The sequence below is a fragment of the Mobula hypostoma genome, chromosome 4 (assembly GCF_963921235.1).
Source record: "Mobula hypostoma chromosome 4, sMobHyp1.1, whole genome shotgun sequence".
Classification (NCBI taxonomy): Eukaryota; Metazoa; Chordata; class Chondrichthyes; order Myliobatiformes; family Myliobatidae; genus Mobula; species Mobula hypostoma.
Window position 1 is genome coordinate 87,227,512 of NC_086100.1, and position 17,292 is coordinate 87,244,803.

At 42.6% G+C, this 17,292-nt stretch overlaps 1 protein-coding gene across 3 annotated transcripts in view; it reads left to right on the top strand.

Moving 5' to 3' along the window:
* sned1 (sushi, nidogen and EGF-like domains 1) overlaps positions 1-17,292 on the top strand; it is a 154,330-nt gene that overhangs the window by 107,128 nt on the left and 29,910 nt on the right. For all 3 annotated transcript variants that reach the window (XM_063046137.1, XM_063046138.1, XM_063046139.1), the window contains 8 exons: positions 2,165-2,284; positions 3,426-3,542; positions 7,889-8,062; positions 9,868-9,981; positions 10,749-10,862; positions 13,452-13,745; positions 15,282-15,465; positions 16,614-16,726. In XM_063046137.1, the coding sequence (XP_062902207.1) occupies positions 2,165-2,284; positions 3,426-3,542; positions 7,889-8,062; positions 9,868-9,981; positions 10,749-10,862; positions 13,452-13,745; positions 15,282-15,465; positions 16,614-16,726 (1,230 nt within the window). The remainder of the gene's footprint in view (positions 1-2,164; positions 2,285-3,425; positions 3,543-7,888; positions 8,063-9,867; positions 9,982-10,748; positions 10,863-13,451; positions 13,746-15,281; positions 15,466-16,613; positions 16,727-17,292) is intronic.

The following is a 17,292-nucleotide window of genomic DNA, read 5'->3' on the forward strand; positions in this document are numbered from 1 at the left end:
CTTGTTAGGGACTCTGCCTGCAGTGGAAACATCTCAACATCTATCCAGTCAAACTCCCTTATGATCTTGTATGCTTGAACGAGGTCACCTCTCAATCTTTTAAATTCCAAGGAATACAGACTGTCTATCTATGCCTAATCAAGCAACCCTCATCCCAGGAATTAACCATGTAACCCCGCTTTTTAAAAAAAGGAGGGAGAGAGAAACTGGGGAATTATAGACCAGTAAGCCTGACATCGGTGGTGGGGAAAATGCTGGAGTCAGTTATCAAAGATGTGATAACAGCACATTTGGAAAGCGGTGAAATCATCAGACAAAGTCAGCATGGATTTGTGAAAGGAAAATCATGTCTGACAAATCTCATAGAATTTTTTGAGGATGTAACTAGTAGAGTGGATAGGGGAGAACCAGTGGATGTGGTATATTTAGATTTTCAAAAGGCTTTTGACATGGTCCCACACAGGAGATTAGTGTGCAAACATAAAGCACACGGTATTGGGGGTATGGTATTGATGTGGATAGAGAATTGGTTGGCAGACAGGAAGCAGAGTGGGAATAAACGGGACCTTTTCAGAATGGCAGGCAGTGACTAGTGGGGTACCACAAGGCTCAGTGCTGGGACCCCAGTTGTTTACAATATATTAATGACTTAGACGAGGGAATTAAATGCAGCATCTCCAAGTTTGCAGATGACACGAAGCTGGGCGGCAGTGTTAGCTGTGAGGAGGATGCTAAGAGGATGCAGGGTGACTTGGATAGGTTAGGTGAGTGGGCAAATTCATGGCAGATGCAATTTAATGTGGATAAATGTGAGGTTATCCACTTTGGTGGCAAGAACAGGAAAACAGATTATTATCTGAATGGTGGCCAATTAGGAAAAGGGGAGGTGCAACGTGACCTGGGTGTCATTATACACCAGTCATTGAAAGTGGGCATGCAGGTACAGCAGGCGGTGAAAAAGGCGAATGGTATGCTGGCATTCATAGCAAGAGGAATCGAGTACAGGAGCAGGGAGGTTCTACTGCAGTTGTACAAGGCCTTGGTGAGACCACACCTAGAGTATTGTGTGCAGTTTTGGTCCCCTAATCTGAGGAAAGAAATTCTTGCCATAGAGGGATACAAAGAAGGTTCACCAGATTGATTCCTGGGATGGCAGGACTTTCATATAATGAAAGACTGGATCGACTAGGCTTATACTCTCTGGAATTTAGAAGATTGAGGGGGGATCTGACTGAAACGTAGAAAATTCTAAAGGGATTGGACAGGCTAGATGCAGGAAGATTGTTCCCAATGTTGGGGAAGTCCAGAACGAGAGGTCACAGTTTGAGGATAAAGGGGAAGCCTTTTAGGACTGAGATGAGGAAAAACTTCTTCACACAGAGAGTGGTGAATCTGTGGAATCCTCTGCCACAGGAAACAGTTGAGGCCAGTTCATTGGCTATATTTAAGAGGGAGTTAGATAAGGCCCTTGTGGCTAAAGGGATCAGGGGGTATGGAGAGAAGGCAGGTATACGGTTCTGAGTTGGATGATCAGCCATGATCGTAATGAATGGCGGTGCAGGCTTGAAGGGCTGAAAGGCCTACTCCTGCACCTATTTTCTATGTTTCTATATGAGTCTCCTTTGGAACTCTACAATGCTTCTATATCTTTTTTTTTACGTAACAGAACTTACTCGAGGAGAGGCCTCACCAACTGTAACAAGGTCTCCCTATTCTTAGCAATACACACAAGTTGCTGAAAGAACTCAGCAGGTCAGGTAGCATCTCTGGAGAGGAATAAATAGTTGACGTTTCGGACCGAGAGCATTCATCTCTATTGCTCTCTATTCTTAACCTACAACCACATCACAACAAAGATCAACATGATGTTTGCCTTCTTAACTACTTGATGGACCTTTTAGTCATCTGTGCACTAGAAAACCTAGTTTACTCCAAATCTGACTCTCTTGAAATTTCTCTTCTATTTAGATAATAATCCACCTTTAGATTCCTCGTGCCGAAGAGCACACCCTCAAACTTCCTTACATTAAACTCCATTTGCCAAGTTTTCACCCAACCTCTCAATCTGTCTACATCCCTTTGTAGATTCACACTGTCTACATGACCGTCAAACTATTTCCTCAGTCATCTTCATATAAAATAATTTTTTTCTCCATTCTCTCAGAAAGACTCCGCTCCTGTGCATCCAATCCATGTCGGAATGGTGGAACCTGCAGAGAGGCCCCTGGAGGAACTTATCAATGTACCTGTTTGTATCGATTCACTGGCAAGAACTGTGAAACTGGTATGTCTAGGAGACAAGTTCAAGTTTATTTCCATGTGTATATGTCAGTGGGTGCCGTCCCGAATCCAGGGTTGGTGGCTGTGCACCTCCATCTTCTTCGATCTTGCAACAGCATCAAGTACAGCCTCTCCTCCAGTTTGTTCTCGCTGGCCGCCTTGGCACCGCCCACCAAATTCAAGCCGGAGGCCGCGGCCACTTCTTCGAGCTCGGCCCTTCCTTAGGCGGAGGCCTTGGGCAGGTCCAGGCACACGGTGCAGCACCCAAGTTCATCATACCTCTTCTAACTAGGTGCATAGAATACGATTTGTAGATACGTACCGAGGCTTTAATCTCTTCCACAGAAGATGGCCGTTGGCTCACAAGGAGCTCATCCGCCCTTTGTCATGTCTCGTTTTTTTAAGTCCTGTTGGGTGTCCTCACACCCTCCTCACCAGGCTAAGTCCGGTGGGGGAGCCGGCCCAAGTAGCCGACCACTCGACGCCGGCCCCCGACCGAATGCCCGCCCCCTGCCGAATCTCATGTGTATGTGTACCCAGGCTATTAATGTCATGAAAGTTTCCTTTTTGCAGTTCCACAGTATATTTCAAACATAAATTATGTAAATTTCTAAACTGTCTATAACTTGCAGAACAAAATAAACTAAAACTATTAATAAAAGTAAAGATAATGCAAGTAAGGCTTCAACAGTAGCTGGGTGAACAATTACATATAAAAATGAGCAACAAAGTTTAAAAGGATTTCCAAAAAAATAATCGGTTTCAATTTGAGTCTCATTGGGAAATGAGTAGACAAATAATGTTACTAAGAAAATTGCACACTGGTAACACTTTCAAGGGGCTTCTTATTGCCTAGAAAATTATAGCATCACCACATTAATACAACTGCTTCTCAATGAATTTAGCACAACAGTAACGAAGGGGTGCAGGGAATAGATCTAGTTTAATTGGGAGGCATATTTGGCACAGATGTCCTGTACTGTATGGTTCCATGTTTGTTCATAGACAGTAAAACTATGAAGAAATGAAAAGGTGAACATCCATACATGTCACCAATGCCATGATAATTCCCGCCTGACTCTCACCTTGCCTCCGTCTCATCTGTCCATTTGTACCAGAGCTTTACCCTCTTCCTCTCTCCATAGGAAAGCCAGACCCTTGTTCTTCCAGCCCTTGCCAAAACGGTGGCACCTGTTTCCATTACATTGGAAAATACAAGTGTGAGTGCCCCAGGGGATTCACCGGACGGCACTGTGATACAGGTATTCTAGCAACTGTCTGTTCCTTCAATGTACTGAATACACTCCCCATTTTACTGAGAGACGGTTAACTTCTATTGATGGGATATTACTGGCAGAAATCTCTATCTATTGAATTTTGTTGTACAAAATGCCAAAGGACAATCAGTCTTATTAACTGTATATAGAGTTCTAAAGAAATAAAATTGTTCCCACTTCCTCTAGTTGCAATCTCAGTAGGGTAGATCACTATTGTGTAAGATCTCAATTGCTGAAAGCCCATTCCATTTACTCTCTATCTACAGAATCCTGAAGGAATTTGTTTTTGCTCAGCTATTTATAATTCTACAGAATCACAACTTTCTCACTCTCCTATTCTATTGAGGGTTCCAGTGGAAAGGACATTTTCCTGAGTGATACAGGGATACAGCACTTAGAGCTACTGTCTCACAGCTCCAGTGACCCGGGTTTAATCCTGACCTCTGGTGCTGTTTGTGTTCGTTTCACATATTCTCCCTGTGACTCCATTAGGTGCTTTGGCTTCCTCCTACGTGCCAAAGGCATGTGTGTACCTACACCTCAGGGACTGCAGCGGTTCAAGAAGGCAGCTCATCAACACCTTCTCAAGGGCAACTAGGGATGGGCAATAAATGCTGGCTTAGCTGATGATGCCCACATCCCATAAATGAATAAATTTTAAAAAATAATAAATAAATGCTGAGAATAGGTCTCCATTAACACACTGGTGTGGCTTGCCGGGTAGCTGTGGCAGCAGGGCTTCAAGGAGTTGGGGAAGTGCTTAGTGGCAAAAAGGAGGTGGGGCAGAAGGTATACTGCCAGAAGGGATCGTGGGACCCAGGCTGTGTCAGCCACTGTTACCTCCTTGAAGTCCTACCTTTGGTGCTGTGAAGCTAACAGCTGCTGAATGGTGACAGAACATACACAGAGACAGAACCATCACTTCTGCTGAGTCTTCTGCTGCCAGACGTGTGGATAGGTGACCCTGACCAGTGACATTGTAACCACTGGATCTGAAAGTGTTGAAACCCCCTAAGTGAGATTCACAGAACAGCAAGACACAATGTTCCCTTATTAGTTTAATATGTTTACAAATGCCGATACATTATCCTATTTCTCCACTTAACTATAAATACACTCCTGAGTAGTCCTCTCTTAGACTTTGAGAATTGCTTGCACTGGCGATAATTCAGAGGACTCAATTCCCACGTGTACAGGTGATCTACAGTCTAAACGCTTCCCTTTCAAATTGTTGAAGTTTGTTCTGAGCCTTCTTCTCTTGCTGTATAACACAGTGATCGACCCAACAATTCGATTGACACAGCCTCTATTTGATTTACCACCTTTATGTCATTTGCTGTTAGTCTGCAAACTAGTTCACTGCCATTGAAGAAATACCATTCTACTTGATGTTCAACCATCATGACAAATGAAATACTTGGATGGAGAAAAGGCCGAGTTTATTAGTGGAAGAGAGTATAATCGACGTTTCAGGCCGAGACCTTTCATCAGGACCTGGAATCAGGAGTCCTGATGAAGGTTTCGGTCCAAAACGTCAATTATACTCCTTTCCATAGATGCTACCTGGCCTGCTGAGTTCCTCCAGCATTTTGTCTGTGCTGCTTGGATTTCTAGCATCTGCAGATTTTCTCTTGTTTTTGAGTTTACTAGTGTTAGGGGAAATCTCACAATTGGAGAATCATTTGAGGTTCAGGTCTGTTACACGTATCAAAGGTTTATTGTTCATCACTCATGGAAAAACTGCTGCATTTATGCTGCGGACAATGTCTCCACAGAACAAAATAAAGCATCTGTTCTTATACTTCTTTCCAGTGCATCCCTATCTGGCTACTGACCAGTAATAACAATAATTTATTACATATATTACAAGCATACTCATCTTGCAGTCTAACACGGTATGAGAAAATGAGTTTATGCATAGATGATAAGACGGCTCTGGGTTATTCCATAATGTTTACCAGACACGCTACTCTCTGAGGCTCAGTGACCTTGTGTAACCAACTCAGGCTGACTCACTACCTATAATTAGTAGCCTAAGTAGTCAGCTCTGCTCCATAGAAATGGAATGTGGTCAAGCCCCATAATACAGCCATTTTCTCTCTTTTGTGACATAGCATGTGACTGCTGTCTGTCCATTTGTACATCTCCTTTTGTGACGCCACTTTCACCTTTCCACTTGTAATATTCTGAAATTCTGGTGAATAGATTTTGCATCCATGATGACTGCAATGTTTGCAAGTGTGCTAATCCCTCTTCTACCACTTCAAATGCTTTGGGGATAAAACCAGAACTGACAAGACTCTATTTGTTATTGATGTGTTGACCTGGAAATCTTGTTTGATTACCAGACCAGAGGCGGTTCAATTCCAGGAAACAAAATTCCCTTGCAAGTTGCTGAAGATTGTTCTGAACCCTCCTCTTTCATAATGCAATGATTACTTCCACGGCAATTTGATTGGCACACCCTTCCCTATGATTTTACTGCCTTTGTTTTGTTTGTTGTAAGGCTATGAACCAGTCCTGGTCATTGTCTGCTCCAGTTTAGTTTCACTTGCTGTGCCCCAAATCTTCACACTTCCTCCTGCCCACAACTTGTATTAAACATTCATTATACCCCATGGCTCATGAAGATTTTAAGTGTGGCTACTACCAAGTTGTCTTTACAGAATTGTCTACTGCCTTTTTAATGATAGTCCTTGCTGCAGGTTTGGCTAAGAGCTGTTGACCCAAACTGAGAAAATGGCATCAAGGATGGTCTGTAACTGGGGCTTGAATAAACAGAATTGTTGAGTCATAGAGAAATAGATACAATGGAAGTAGGCCCTTTGCCCAGAGTCCATGCTGACTATCACATACACATTTACATTCTGAGTATATGATTGGGGTCTTCTGCTGCTGTAGCCCATCCACTTCAAGGTTTGACAAACTGTGCATTCAGAGATGCTGTTCGGCACACCAGTGTTGTAATGCGTGGTTGTCTGAGTTGGTGTTGCCTTCCTGTCAGCTTGAACCAGTCTGACCATTCTACTCTGACCTCTCTCATTATCAAGGTGTTTTTACCCATGGAAATGCTGCTCACTCAATTTTTTTTTTGTTTTTCACACAATTCTTTGCAAACTCTAGAGACTGTTGTGTGTGAAAATCCCAGGAAGCTAACAGTTTCTGAGATGTTCAAACAACCCTGTCTAACACCAACAATCATTCCACAGTCAAAGCCACTTAGATCGCATTTCCTCCCCATTCTGATGTTTGGTCTGAACAACATCTCAATGTCATGACCATATTTGCATGCTTTTATGCTCTGAGTTGCTGCCACGTGATTGGCTGATTTATATTAACAAGTAAGTGTACAGGTTACCTAGTAAAGTGGCAACTGAGTACACTCTACTCCAACCCTAACCCATACTATTAACCACAAATTCCCACCAGCTCTCTCAACGCTCCCATTCAAGATTCTGCCACTCATCCACGTGCACAGGGCAATTTACGGTGAACACTCATCCTGTTGACCTGCACATCTTTAGGAGGATGGTGACACAGACACAGGGAGAATGTGCAAACTCTACCAATTCGGTACCAGAGATCAGGACTCAACCTATATCACTAAAGCTGTGATGAAACAGCTCTATTGATGGTGCCACAGTGCATGCCCTAAATAACTTAAAGGATAATAATTTTCCCATCGTCACTAGCAAGTGAAATCCATTTTCCTCCAGCTAAATGTAAGGGAGTATAAGCTGTCCTTTTCAGTTCGTGATGTGAACTCTATACCATTCTCAACGTCTCCATTAACTTCCCTGGACACTGTCTCAGTTTGTTACTTTGGCAACTGATTTCACCCTGAAATGGGATTCTGACCCCATATCTTCTCCCTGGTTTCCTTTTCTTCAGGACCTCTTGCCAACATTGACATTCGATTTAATATTTTATCACAAGTTTCATGGATGTCCTCAATACATCCAGACTGGCTCATAGTTTCACCTCCACTGACCTTATTGCACAAACCTGTCCAAATAATACTCCTTCTGTTTCCCTCACCTCTTATGTTTCCTCACTACAGATGGCTGTTTTCCTTGGCTATCTCAACTAGTTCTTATTCTTCTAACACCTCAAAAATTTATTTCCTTACCTTACCCACCAGATACTACATGGCTCCCTCTCCCCGTCCCCACCATTCCCTTCCCTCATACCCCCCCTTGACTATTTTACAGTCCTATCCCTGAATTGAATAATTATTACTATTTGTACTAAGCCGATGTTGTGAGAAACTCATTTCAATAATAGAACCCCGTTTTATCAGTGTTCTGCCTCAAAACATGTTGTTTCTGCAGAAGTGGACTGTGGAATCCCCAGTGAAGTGAAGCATGCTGAGCTCCTCATCTCTTCGACCAAATATAGCTCAGTCGCTCAGTACATTTGTGAAGCAGGATTCACAGTGCAGCCCAGTACAGGGGAGAGTACCTGCCAACTGGATGGAAGATGGAGTGAAGCACCGATCTGTGAGGGTAGGTGTCCTAACCAAGGGGGGACTCCGACAGAAAATTTATTCAGGTTTCAGAGAATTAAATAGCGTAAATTACAAGTTGCCATTAAATATAGAGTAATGGATAATAGGGCAAAAAATTCAATCCGTCTGGCAGAATGAAATGGACATTTGAGATCAAAATCTTTCACCTGGATTGAAAAAGTACAGAGGAAATGGCCAATTCTCTTCTTTTGCTCTTTCAGTTCAGATGAAGGATCTCAACCACAAATGTTGACTTAAACACGAGGTCCTAACGAAGGGTCTCGGCCTGAAACGTCGACTGTACCTCTTCCTAGAGATGCTGCCTGGCCTGCTGCGTTCACCAGCAACTTTGATGTGTGTTGCTCAAATGTTGACTGTCGATTTCCATCTACAGATGCTCCGTTGACCCACTAAGATCTTCCAGAAGTTTGATTTTTGCTCCAGGTTCCAACATCTGCAGTTTCTTGTGTCTCAATGGATACTAGAGAGTTGGTTGGCAAAGGGAATTTAACTGAGGAGTTTTGTGTGTGTGTGCAGAATAATGGTACTTGGGGTTCACTCTTCTCGAGGTTTTCCCCCTTCCCACTCCTGGCTCCATGGAGGTTTCAGTTCAAGTTGTTGCTTCCTCTGTGTAATCTGTTCTTAAACTCACAGGACCATACTTGTCAACAGCTTTCTTTCCTGATGTGAAATGTGTAGAATTCAACCAGCATGTTAACATTATATACCTCAAATCTTCTACTTCTCAGAATGTTTCTGGTTTTGTGGCTTCTGGTGTGGCAGAGGGGGAAGGTAGTGCCTGCCAAGGGAGAAGGATTAGTTGTATGTGAGGTGGTGTGTTCCTTCCACCTCTTAATGTTTGGCGTGAACAAAATGACCTATTATTCTGTTGGGTTATTTTTGACTGTGTGGTGTTCTTGGTGTTATTGGTCTTAATGTTTGGCATGGACAAGTTGACCTATTATTCTGTTGGGTTATCTTTGACTGTGTGATGTTCTTGATGTTATTGGTCTTAATGTTTGACATGGACAAAATGGCCTATTAGTCTGTTGGGTTATCTTTGATTGTGTGGTGTTCTTGATGTTATCGGTTTAAGGGAGTCTGCATGAAGTTACTGGATTTTGATGGGGGAGGGAATGGTAAGGGGGGAACAGAGATTGGTTTACACTTTATTCAGTTATCTGGGGTACACATGCATTTGTTGGATTTTATTAAACCACAGAATATGGAAGATCCATGTGCCCTGAAAAATTCCAGTGTCCCCATGAAGTTTATTGTGTGGCAAGGGCTTCTCAAGTTTGTTTTGCAGTTTGTTCACGTGTTGAGTGTATTGTTGCTCTTAAGATTAAAATGTACATTGGATGTCCTTGAGTCTTTGGTTTAAGTGGATGTTATTGTGTTACGTAAGGTGTCCTTGGACAATGTAGTATATTGGCTGTGTATAATTTTTTATTGTGTTGTTGCCAGTAAAATTGTTGGGTAATGGGTTGAATGAGAAGGTGTGCCTGTGAGTTTATGGCTCTATATATGCTGTATATATAGTGGTCTTGAGCTTACTGGATTGTGTGAGGTCCATGGCTCATTAGATTGTGTGTGGTGTCCTTAAGTTTACTGGCTACATTGGGATCTGGTATCCGTTTGTGTAGTGCACTCGGCTAAGTGTGTAGGTATTGGACAGTACAAAAATGCTGCAAGCATTCACTATTTAGGCTACTTGGCTGAAGTGCGACCGGTCTTGGAATGAAACGTGTGTATCCAGAGAAGATCGTGAGGGTTGCTAATTGTCAAAATCATTTTCTACAGAAATCAATGAATGCTCCTCGCAGCCCTGTTTGAATGGTGGGACCTGCAAGGATGAGATCAACAGTTTTGTGTGCGAGTGTCAGAAAGCATTCGCTGGAACACTTTGTGAGTCGGGTAAGTGGTGGAGCTGCAGGTGAAAGGCTGAAGAACAAGTCACTTCCAGAGTGAACAAATCACATAAAGTTCTCCTTTATAGTGTGTTAGTAACTACTTGATATTTTATCCCACTTTAAAATGATGAAATAAATGAGATTCAAAGGAAGACCCCTCCATATTACTTCATCACGTATTTTTGGATGACTCAACTCACAAGTTATCTGTGGAAAAGAATTTCCCTCTACTTTCTTGAGATGTTCCCAGGTTTAAAAAGCAATTATATAGAAATTTCTTTCTTCACCCTTCACAGTTTGAAAGGATAAGAAAGAATTAAACGCCTGTTGTTTTGGAGTAAATTCTCATCCACATTTCTGAACGTAATGTTCACAAGTATATTTTTGCATACTAAGCTTGTTCTGCTGATTTATGGAAGTCTTGGGATTAATTGTGACAATGATCCATTAGAGATTGGGTGAACCTCGGATGACAAGATTCTGCGGAATCAAAGAGGAGCTCAAATGAGGAGAAATCAAGCTGAGACGTTCAATCCTCATTTTCCAAATTATTGTAACCAATAAATACTGTATCAAACTAGTTTTATTCTAAAATGAAGTATATTTATTAATGTTAGAATTAAGAATCGCTGCAGCTTTACATATGACGATAATGTCCTATTTTACCTCCCACTATGTGCTGAGAGATTGTACTGCACTTTAAACAATCCTCTGGCTTAATGGCTCCAGTGACCATGCAGTAATGTTGCTCTTCTTTGTGTTATTCCCTAGCTGTGAATCCCTGCCGCCTCAACCCCTGTGGTACTCGTGGTTTCTGTCGGAGTGTGAATGGGTCGTACGTCTGCACTTGTAAAGTTGGATACTCTGGCAAACACTGTAACACAGGTAAGGAATGTCTTATTTTACCTCCCACTATATGCCATCGACCTGTTCAACCCTGTGCAAGCAGAGTTAGAGAAAAATGACATCATTTGGGAGAACGTGAAGAGCAGCTGAGAGTTAAACTGCTATATAATGTTCCAGGAGCAATTCTGTTCTTGGTTCAATGTCTAAATGGTTTGCAATAAATTGAGGTTCCTGAGATCCATTCTCTGATGTCACACACTAATCACTCTAGAAGGCAGGTCGAATAAAGGAAGTGGATCATGGGTCAGAGATCACTGACGGAGTTAGGCATCAGAGAGGAGGTAAGATGGAGTTGGGTATTCATTACTGGAGGGAGAACAGTTGAGGCAAGGGGGAGGTAGCAAACTAGAATCGCCTCTGGATTTGGCGGGTTGAGATAGTGAGGTAGTGGAGAAGGGAGGAAGGGTTTCAATCAATGTGGTTCTGGCAATGAATGAAAGACAAGCTTTTAACAATGAGTTATATCAGAGATGACCACCCACTTGGCTTCATCTATTACCTTCTAGCTTGTACTTCTTCCCTACCACCGCCCCCCCGCACCTTCTTATTCTGGCATCTTCTCCCTTCCTTTCCAATCCTGATGAAGGGTCTTGGACTAAAATGTCAACTATTTATTCCTTTCCATGGATGCTGCTTGGCCTGCTGAGTTCCTCCGGTATTTTGTATGTACTGCTCTGGATTTCCAGCATCTGCACAATCTCTTGTGTTAACAATTAGTTTCTGACCGGGACTTTCTGGGCCCCAGCCTCTTTCAGCAGCTCTTAAGCAGACCTCATGTTGTGTGAAAGTCTGCCTCTGTATGCGTGAGTGGATAGAAGTGGTGTTGCTTGCTGTTGGACCCCACTGTTCATGTCTAGGTGCATCTGAACAGGAACCAAGATGCACACTTGCATCTGCAAATTCACTACAGGCACAATGAATTTAGGAACATTTCCGACATATTTTTCTCTGTTGGATAGCAAACATGAGTATTGTGACTGCAACAGGGTGTGACAAAGCTGAGTGAATGAGAAAAATCTTGACAAAAGGTGTTTAATATGGGAAATTGTGAGGTCATGCACCTGTAAGAGGAATCAGAGGGCAGATTATTATCAAAATAAAGAGATACTGAAACTGAGCAAAGTACAGAGAGATCTAGGTGTTCCAGTATATGAATCACAAAGGTATCACAAGCAGGTGCACTGAGTGGTTAAGAGGGCAAATAGCATATTGTCCTTTCTTGCAAAGGGACTAGAGTTTAGAAACAGGAAAGTTTATAATTTAAAGGGTGTTAGTGATAATGCACTTGGAATACTGTGTATAGTTTTGGTCCAAAGCAGATTCACCAGGCTAATTCATGAGAAGATGCTTTCACTTGTAGAAGAAGCTACAACAGGGGCTCCCAACCTAGAGTCCACAGACCCCTAGCTTAATGGTATTGGTCCAGGGCCTAAGAAAGTTTGGGAACCCCAGATGTAGAAGAAGAGGACATGAATTCAAAATAAGAGGCTGGTACATAGATTGAGGTACATAGAAATGTTTTTGTATAGAAAATGGTGAACTTCTGAATTCCTCTACATAGGGGAGTTCAGAAATCCAGATCATTAGAAATGAAGGTAGTTCAATTCTAGCACTGTCTGTAAGGAGTTTGTACTTTCTCCCCATGACTGTGTGGGCTTCCTCCCACTGTCATAAACTGTATCGGTTAGTAGGATAGTTGGATATTGTAAACTCTCTTGTGTTAGATTAGTGTTAAAGACAATCGGTGGATTGCTTGGTGATGTGGCTCATCGGGGCAGAAGGGCCTGTCCCATGCTCTATCTCTAAATAAAATAAATTGGCCACTTTAAATGGCCATTTAGTGTAGATAATGGCAAAAAGAATCAAGGGGGGTATTGCTGCTAATGGGCATGTGTGAGGGACGAAAAGCAGCAAAGGTCCAGGGAAATCAGGAGAGAGGGAGTGGGACTGATGGAATTGTTTTCCTGGGAGCTGGAATGGACCTGCTGGCTTCTTTGGATGCTGTTATCAGGTAAGAAAATACTGTGAACTTTACTTCTGCATGGAATACGGTCCACAATAAAGAACATTGCACCTCAGCTATGGAATCAATGAGGAGCTATGGAAAGGTTTAAATGTGTAGATACAGTCTAAAATGGGATAGGTTGTAATTTTGTAAGGAGGTATAGTTGCCAAGACCTGTTTATGAACATTCTTCGGGCAATCGGATTGCTTAGCCAGCATCAGTTTATGCAATCTGACATTTCTTGCATTACAGCAGAGTCTATGATTGGCCATGGAAGGAGAAGTGGAGTGTGTATGGCCAGTATAAAGAATGATGGAGTAGTTGCAAAAGTCAGTGAGGCGTATGGTTAGCCTTTGATGGCATAACCTCTGCCTGTGTGGTGTTAGAGTGGGCTGATCCCATTACATGATGGAATGAGCAGATCTGGTGCACCAGTCTCCTTTGCTGTCATTGGGAGTGGAACTGAAAAACGCCATGGGTCATAGTGATGAGGTTAAGAAGCTAACATTGCAACTCATCAAGTGTTGCCAGTAAGCAGCCCCCTGTTTCTTTTCATTTCCCAGAGCTCGCTCCACCTAGCGAGCTGAAGGTGGAGAAATCAGAAGAAACTGAGATTGAAATCTCATGGCAAGCTCCGGGAGCCGGTGGTACGCAGGACTTGATTGATGGCTTCGCAGTGACTTACATGTCGTACAACGGGGAAATGCGTAAGACTGACTTTGTAGACAAGAGCAGGTCACGCCATCTGCTGAGATCACTGTCACCGGGAAGACTTTACAACATCTCCATTTTCTCAGTGAAGCGGAACGTCAATCAAAATGACATCAGCAAACCGGCTCTGCTCCACGTGTGGACAAGTATGATCGCTCTGTACTCTGTTAACACACCTCAACTAAACACTAGTCGGTAACATTGGTGTCCAGGATAGAATCTCCAGAGAGCTTAAGTGAAACTTGTTGTTAGCTTTGTCCCTGTCATAACATATAGAGAAAGCTGGGGATGCCTTGCTGCTTGCTAGCTCTTTATGTCTGCTTATTCTCCATATAACGTGCAAAGGAGCAGTCTCAGCACTAAACCATGTGGAGCACCACAACTCACTGGTGGCCAACGAGAAAAAGCCCCCTTTGTTCCCACTCTTTGCCTCCTACCAGTTACCCAATCTTCTATCCATACTAGTATCTTTACTGTAACACCGTGAGCTTTTAACATGTGGAGCAGCCTCATGTGCAGCACCTTGTCAAAGGCCTTCTGAAAATCCAAGTAAACGCCATCCTCTGACTCTCCCTTGTCTATCTTGCCTGTTATTTCTTCAAAGAATTCCAATAAATTTGTCAGACTTAGTTTCCCCTTAAAGAAATCAGCTGACTTTAGACTATTTTATCATGTGCCCTAAGTAACCTGAAACCTCATCCTTAATAATCGACTCCAACATCTTCCTAACTGACTTATAATTTCCTGTCTTTTGCCTCCCTCCCTTCTTAAAGAGTGGAGTGACATTTGCAATTTTGTATTCCTCTAGAACTATTCCTGAATCTGGTAATTCTTGAAAGATCACTACTAATGCCTCCATAATTTCTTCAGACACCTCTTTCGGAGCTCTGGGGAGTAGTCTTTCTAGTCCAGGTTACTTATCTACCTTCAGACCTTTCAGCCCAAGCACCTTCTCCTTATTAATTGTGACTACGCTCATTTCTGTCCCTGACATTCTCCAATTTCTGGATTACTGCTGCTGTCTCCCACAGTTAGTTGATGCAAAATGCTTATTGCTTCTGTCTACCATTTCTTTGTCCCCCATTACTACCTCTCCAGCATCAGTTTCCAGCAATCTGATAGCTACTCTTGCCTCACTTTTACTTTTTATATATCTGAAAAACACTTCTGGTATCCTCTTTTATACTGTTGGCTCCCCTTCGTTCATAATTCATCTTTTCTCTCCCTATTGCTTTTTTGTTGTCTTCTGTTGGTTTTTAAAAGCTTCCCAATCCTCTATGAGCAAACTCCCTCTTCCTCAAGTGGTGCTGTGAGATGTCACTCAACGTTACTCTGATGTACTATTCCTATAATCTCTCAATTCCATTAATGTGTGAAACTAATTGCCCTTACCAACTATAAAGTGGGGAGTCTGAACAGAGACTTTAAACTCTGCCTGTTGTTCCCTCTCATTGGTCTGGGCTTCATACCTTGAACCATCCATCTGTCTGTTTCAGATTCTTGCTCACTCTGCTCTGTATCACCAGCTTTCCTCCTCCTCTTCATGGTTATTCATTACTGGCTCCATCACTAGCCTTGGCCAAGTGGAGTAGCGAGACCTCCACTGTTGGCATGAGCTGAGGTCTGGCACTACTTGTCGTGTAATGGTTTCAAGTAATGGATGTTTCTGTTGTTCACTGTAGAACCTGGCCCTGTTGGAAACTTGTCTGCAGTAAATGTCTCTGCTTCCAGTATATCCGTCTCCTGGTTTTTGTACAGTCCGAAACAGGCAGCAGAAAGCACAATTCGATTATCCCTTAAGTCTTCCGACATGGTTAGAGATTCAACGGTTACACTGAGTTCTAATCTCACAAAGTACACCTTCAGGTAAGTCTTCTTCCCCAGCACCATTGGCCTTGTGACATCTCTCATTCTGCAGATAAGGGGGATATCCACTGGCGGAAATATTCTCCAAGCTGAGGCATTTGTCTGCAAACAACACCGTCTACTAGCAGTTAAATTCACTGCACCCTCAGGATCAGCTTTATTTGGGTTGCAGAGTTGGGGAGTTGGGACAACAGTTGGATGCTGCACTGATTCAATATCCTGGAGCTATCAAGATAGGAGATGGTTAACAGAACTCTGACAGAATTCTTATTGCTGCCCAGCAACTCTTGCTGGAAATCTTGGTGCAGATGTCAAGCATGAACATATTAATTTTTGCAGTAATGTGGCCATGTCTGTAGTTTAGAAGAATGACGGCTGATCTTCTCGAAACATAAAAGTTCCAAAGAGGCAAGACAGGGTCGATATCAGGATATTTTCACTTATCCAAGAACTTCGAAGGAAGGAAAATGATTACAAAGTAAGAGGGCAGTCATTTAAAACCAATATTTTCACTCAGACAGTGAGGAACTACAGAATTCTCTACCCTACCAAGTTATAGAGGCTGAATTTTTAGAACTATATAAGGTGGAAGTAGATAAATTTTTGAAAGATGTGGGAAGAAGAATTGAGACCAGGAGTAGATGAAGCATCATCATAAAGAATAATATGGCCGGCTGGATAGAACTCGATATATAAAATTATGAAAGGCATTGATGGATTAGACAGAAACTTTCCTCCTAGGATGAACATGTCAAATGCTAGAAGGTGTAGATTTTAGGTGAGAGGGGAAAAGTTTTAAAGAGGTTTATGGAGCAAGTTCTTTTGCACTGCGAGTAGTAGGTGCCTGGAAGGTATTGAAAGATATAATAGCAACATGCAAGAGTCATTTAAAAACGGGCAGGGAATAGAGGGATGTAGATCATGTGCAGGCAGATGGGATTGATTTAAATTGGGATCATGGGCTGAAGTGACATCACCTGTTCTGTTATGTCAATGATCCTATTTCCTTGAGTGTTCTTCTATCTAGAACCAATTATACAAAGTGGCCAACAACCACCAAACATTAGCCTAGGGGAGAGCAGAGCAATGAGCAAACTAAGGCTCTTTAATAAATGCATCATGTGCTTTTCTTCCTTGTCTTCCTACAGTGACCTTTCTCCAGGAAAACTCTACACTGTGGAAGCTGTACCACAGATGGGTCTCAATGGTCAGGAGCACCCCTGGAGGGGTATAGCAACACAATCTCTGCGTGTGTGGACACGTAAGTTCTTCAAAGTTTTCTGTAAGGGTTCACATTACGTTACAGATGAAGGTGCGTCAGTTACGATAGTTTTGCTTCAGAGCAGAATAATTGGCCTGTCACTCTTCAGGTTGCCAGAGCACTGTGTGGGGTCAGGTCTTAGTGTGTTCCTGTGGCTTATAAAATCTTCATGTGAAAATAAGATACAGGAGCAAAAGTACGATGCATGGTTCTTTGAGAATGCTCCATTTAAGAAGATCCTGCCTGACCCCATACACATCCAGTGTTTACCCTTTACTCTGAGCATTGATACTATCTGTAATGGCACCCACACCCCATACAAGGACATTTCACATTAGTCATGCAAAAGCTGAATCCATTGACATCACATCTCTCCTATTGGAGCATTGCAGAGGAAGTTTGGTGCTATTTTATTTGTGAAGTAACCACTTTGAGCAGCCATGTTTTACTGGGAGAGAAATCTACATCATGGAAGGGGAACTTTGGCAATGCTGATCTGTGCTTCTTGAAAAAGAGTTACCTAATCCAACTGAAAGGTGCAGAATTATGGCTGTAGGTCACACCTC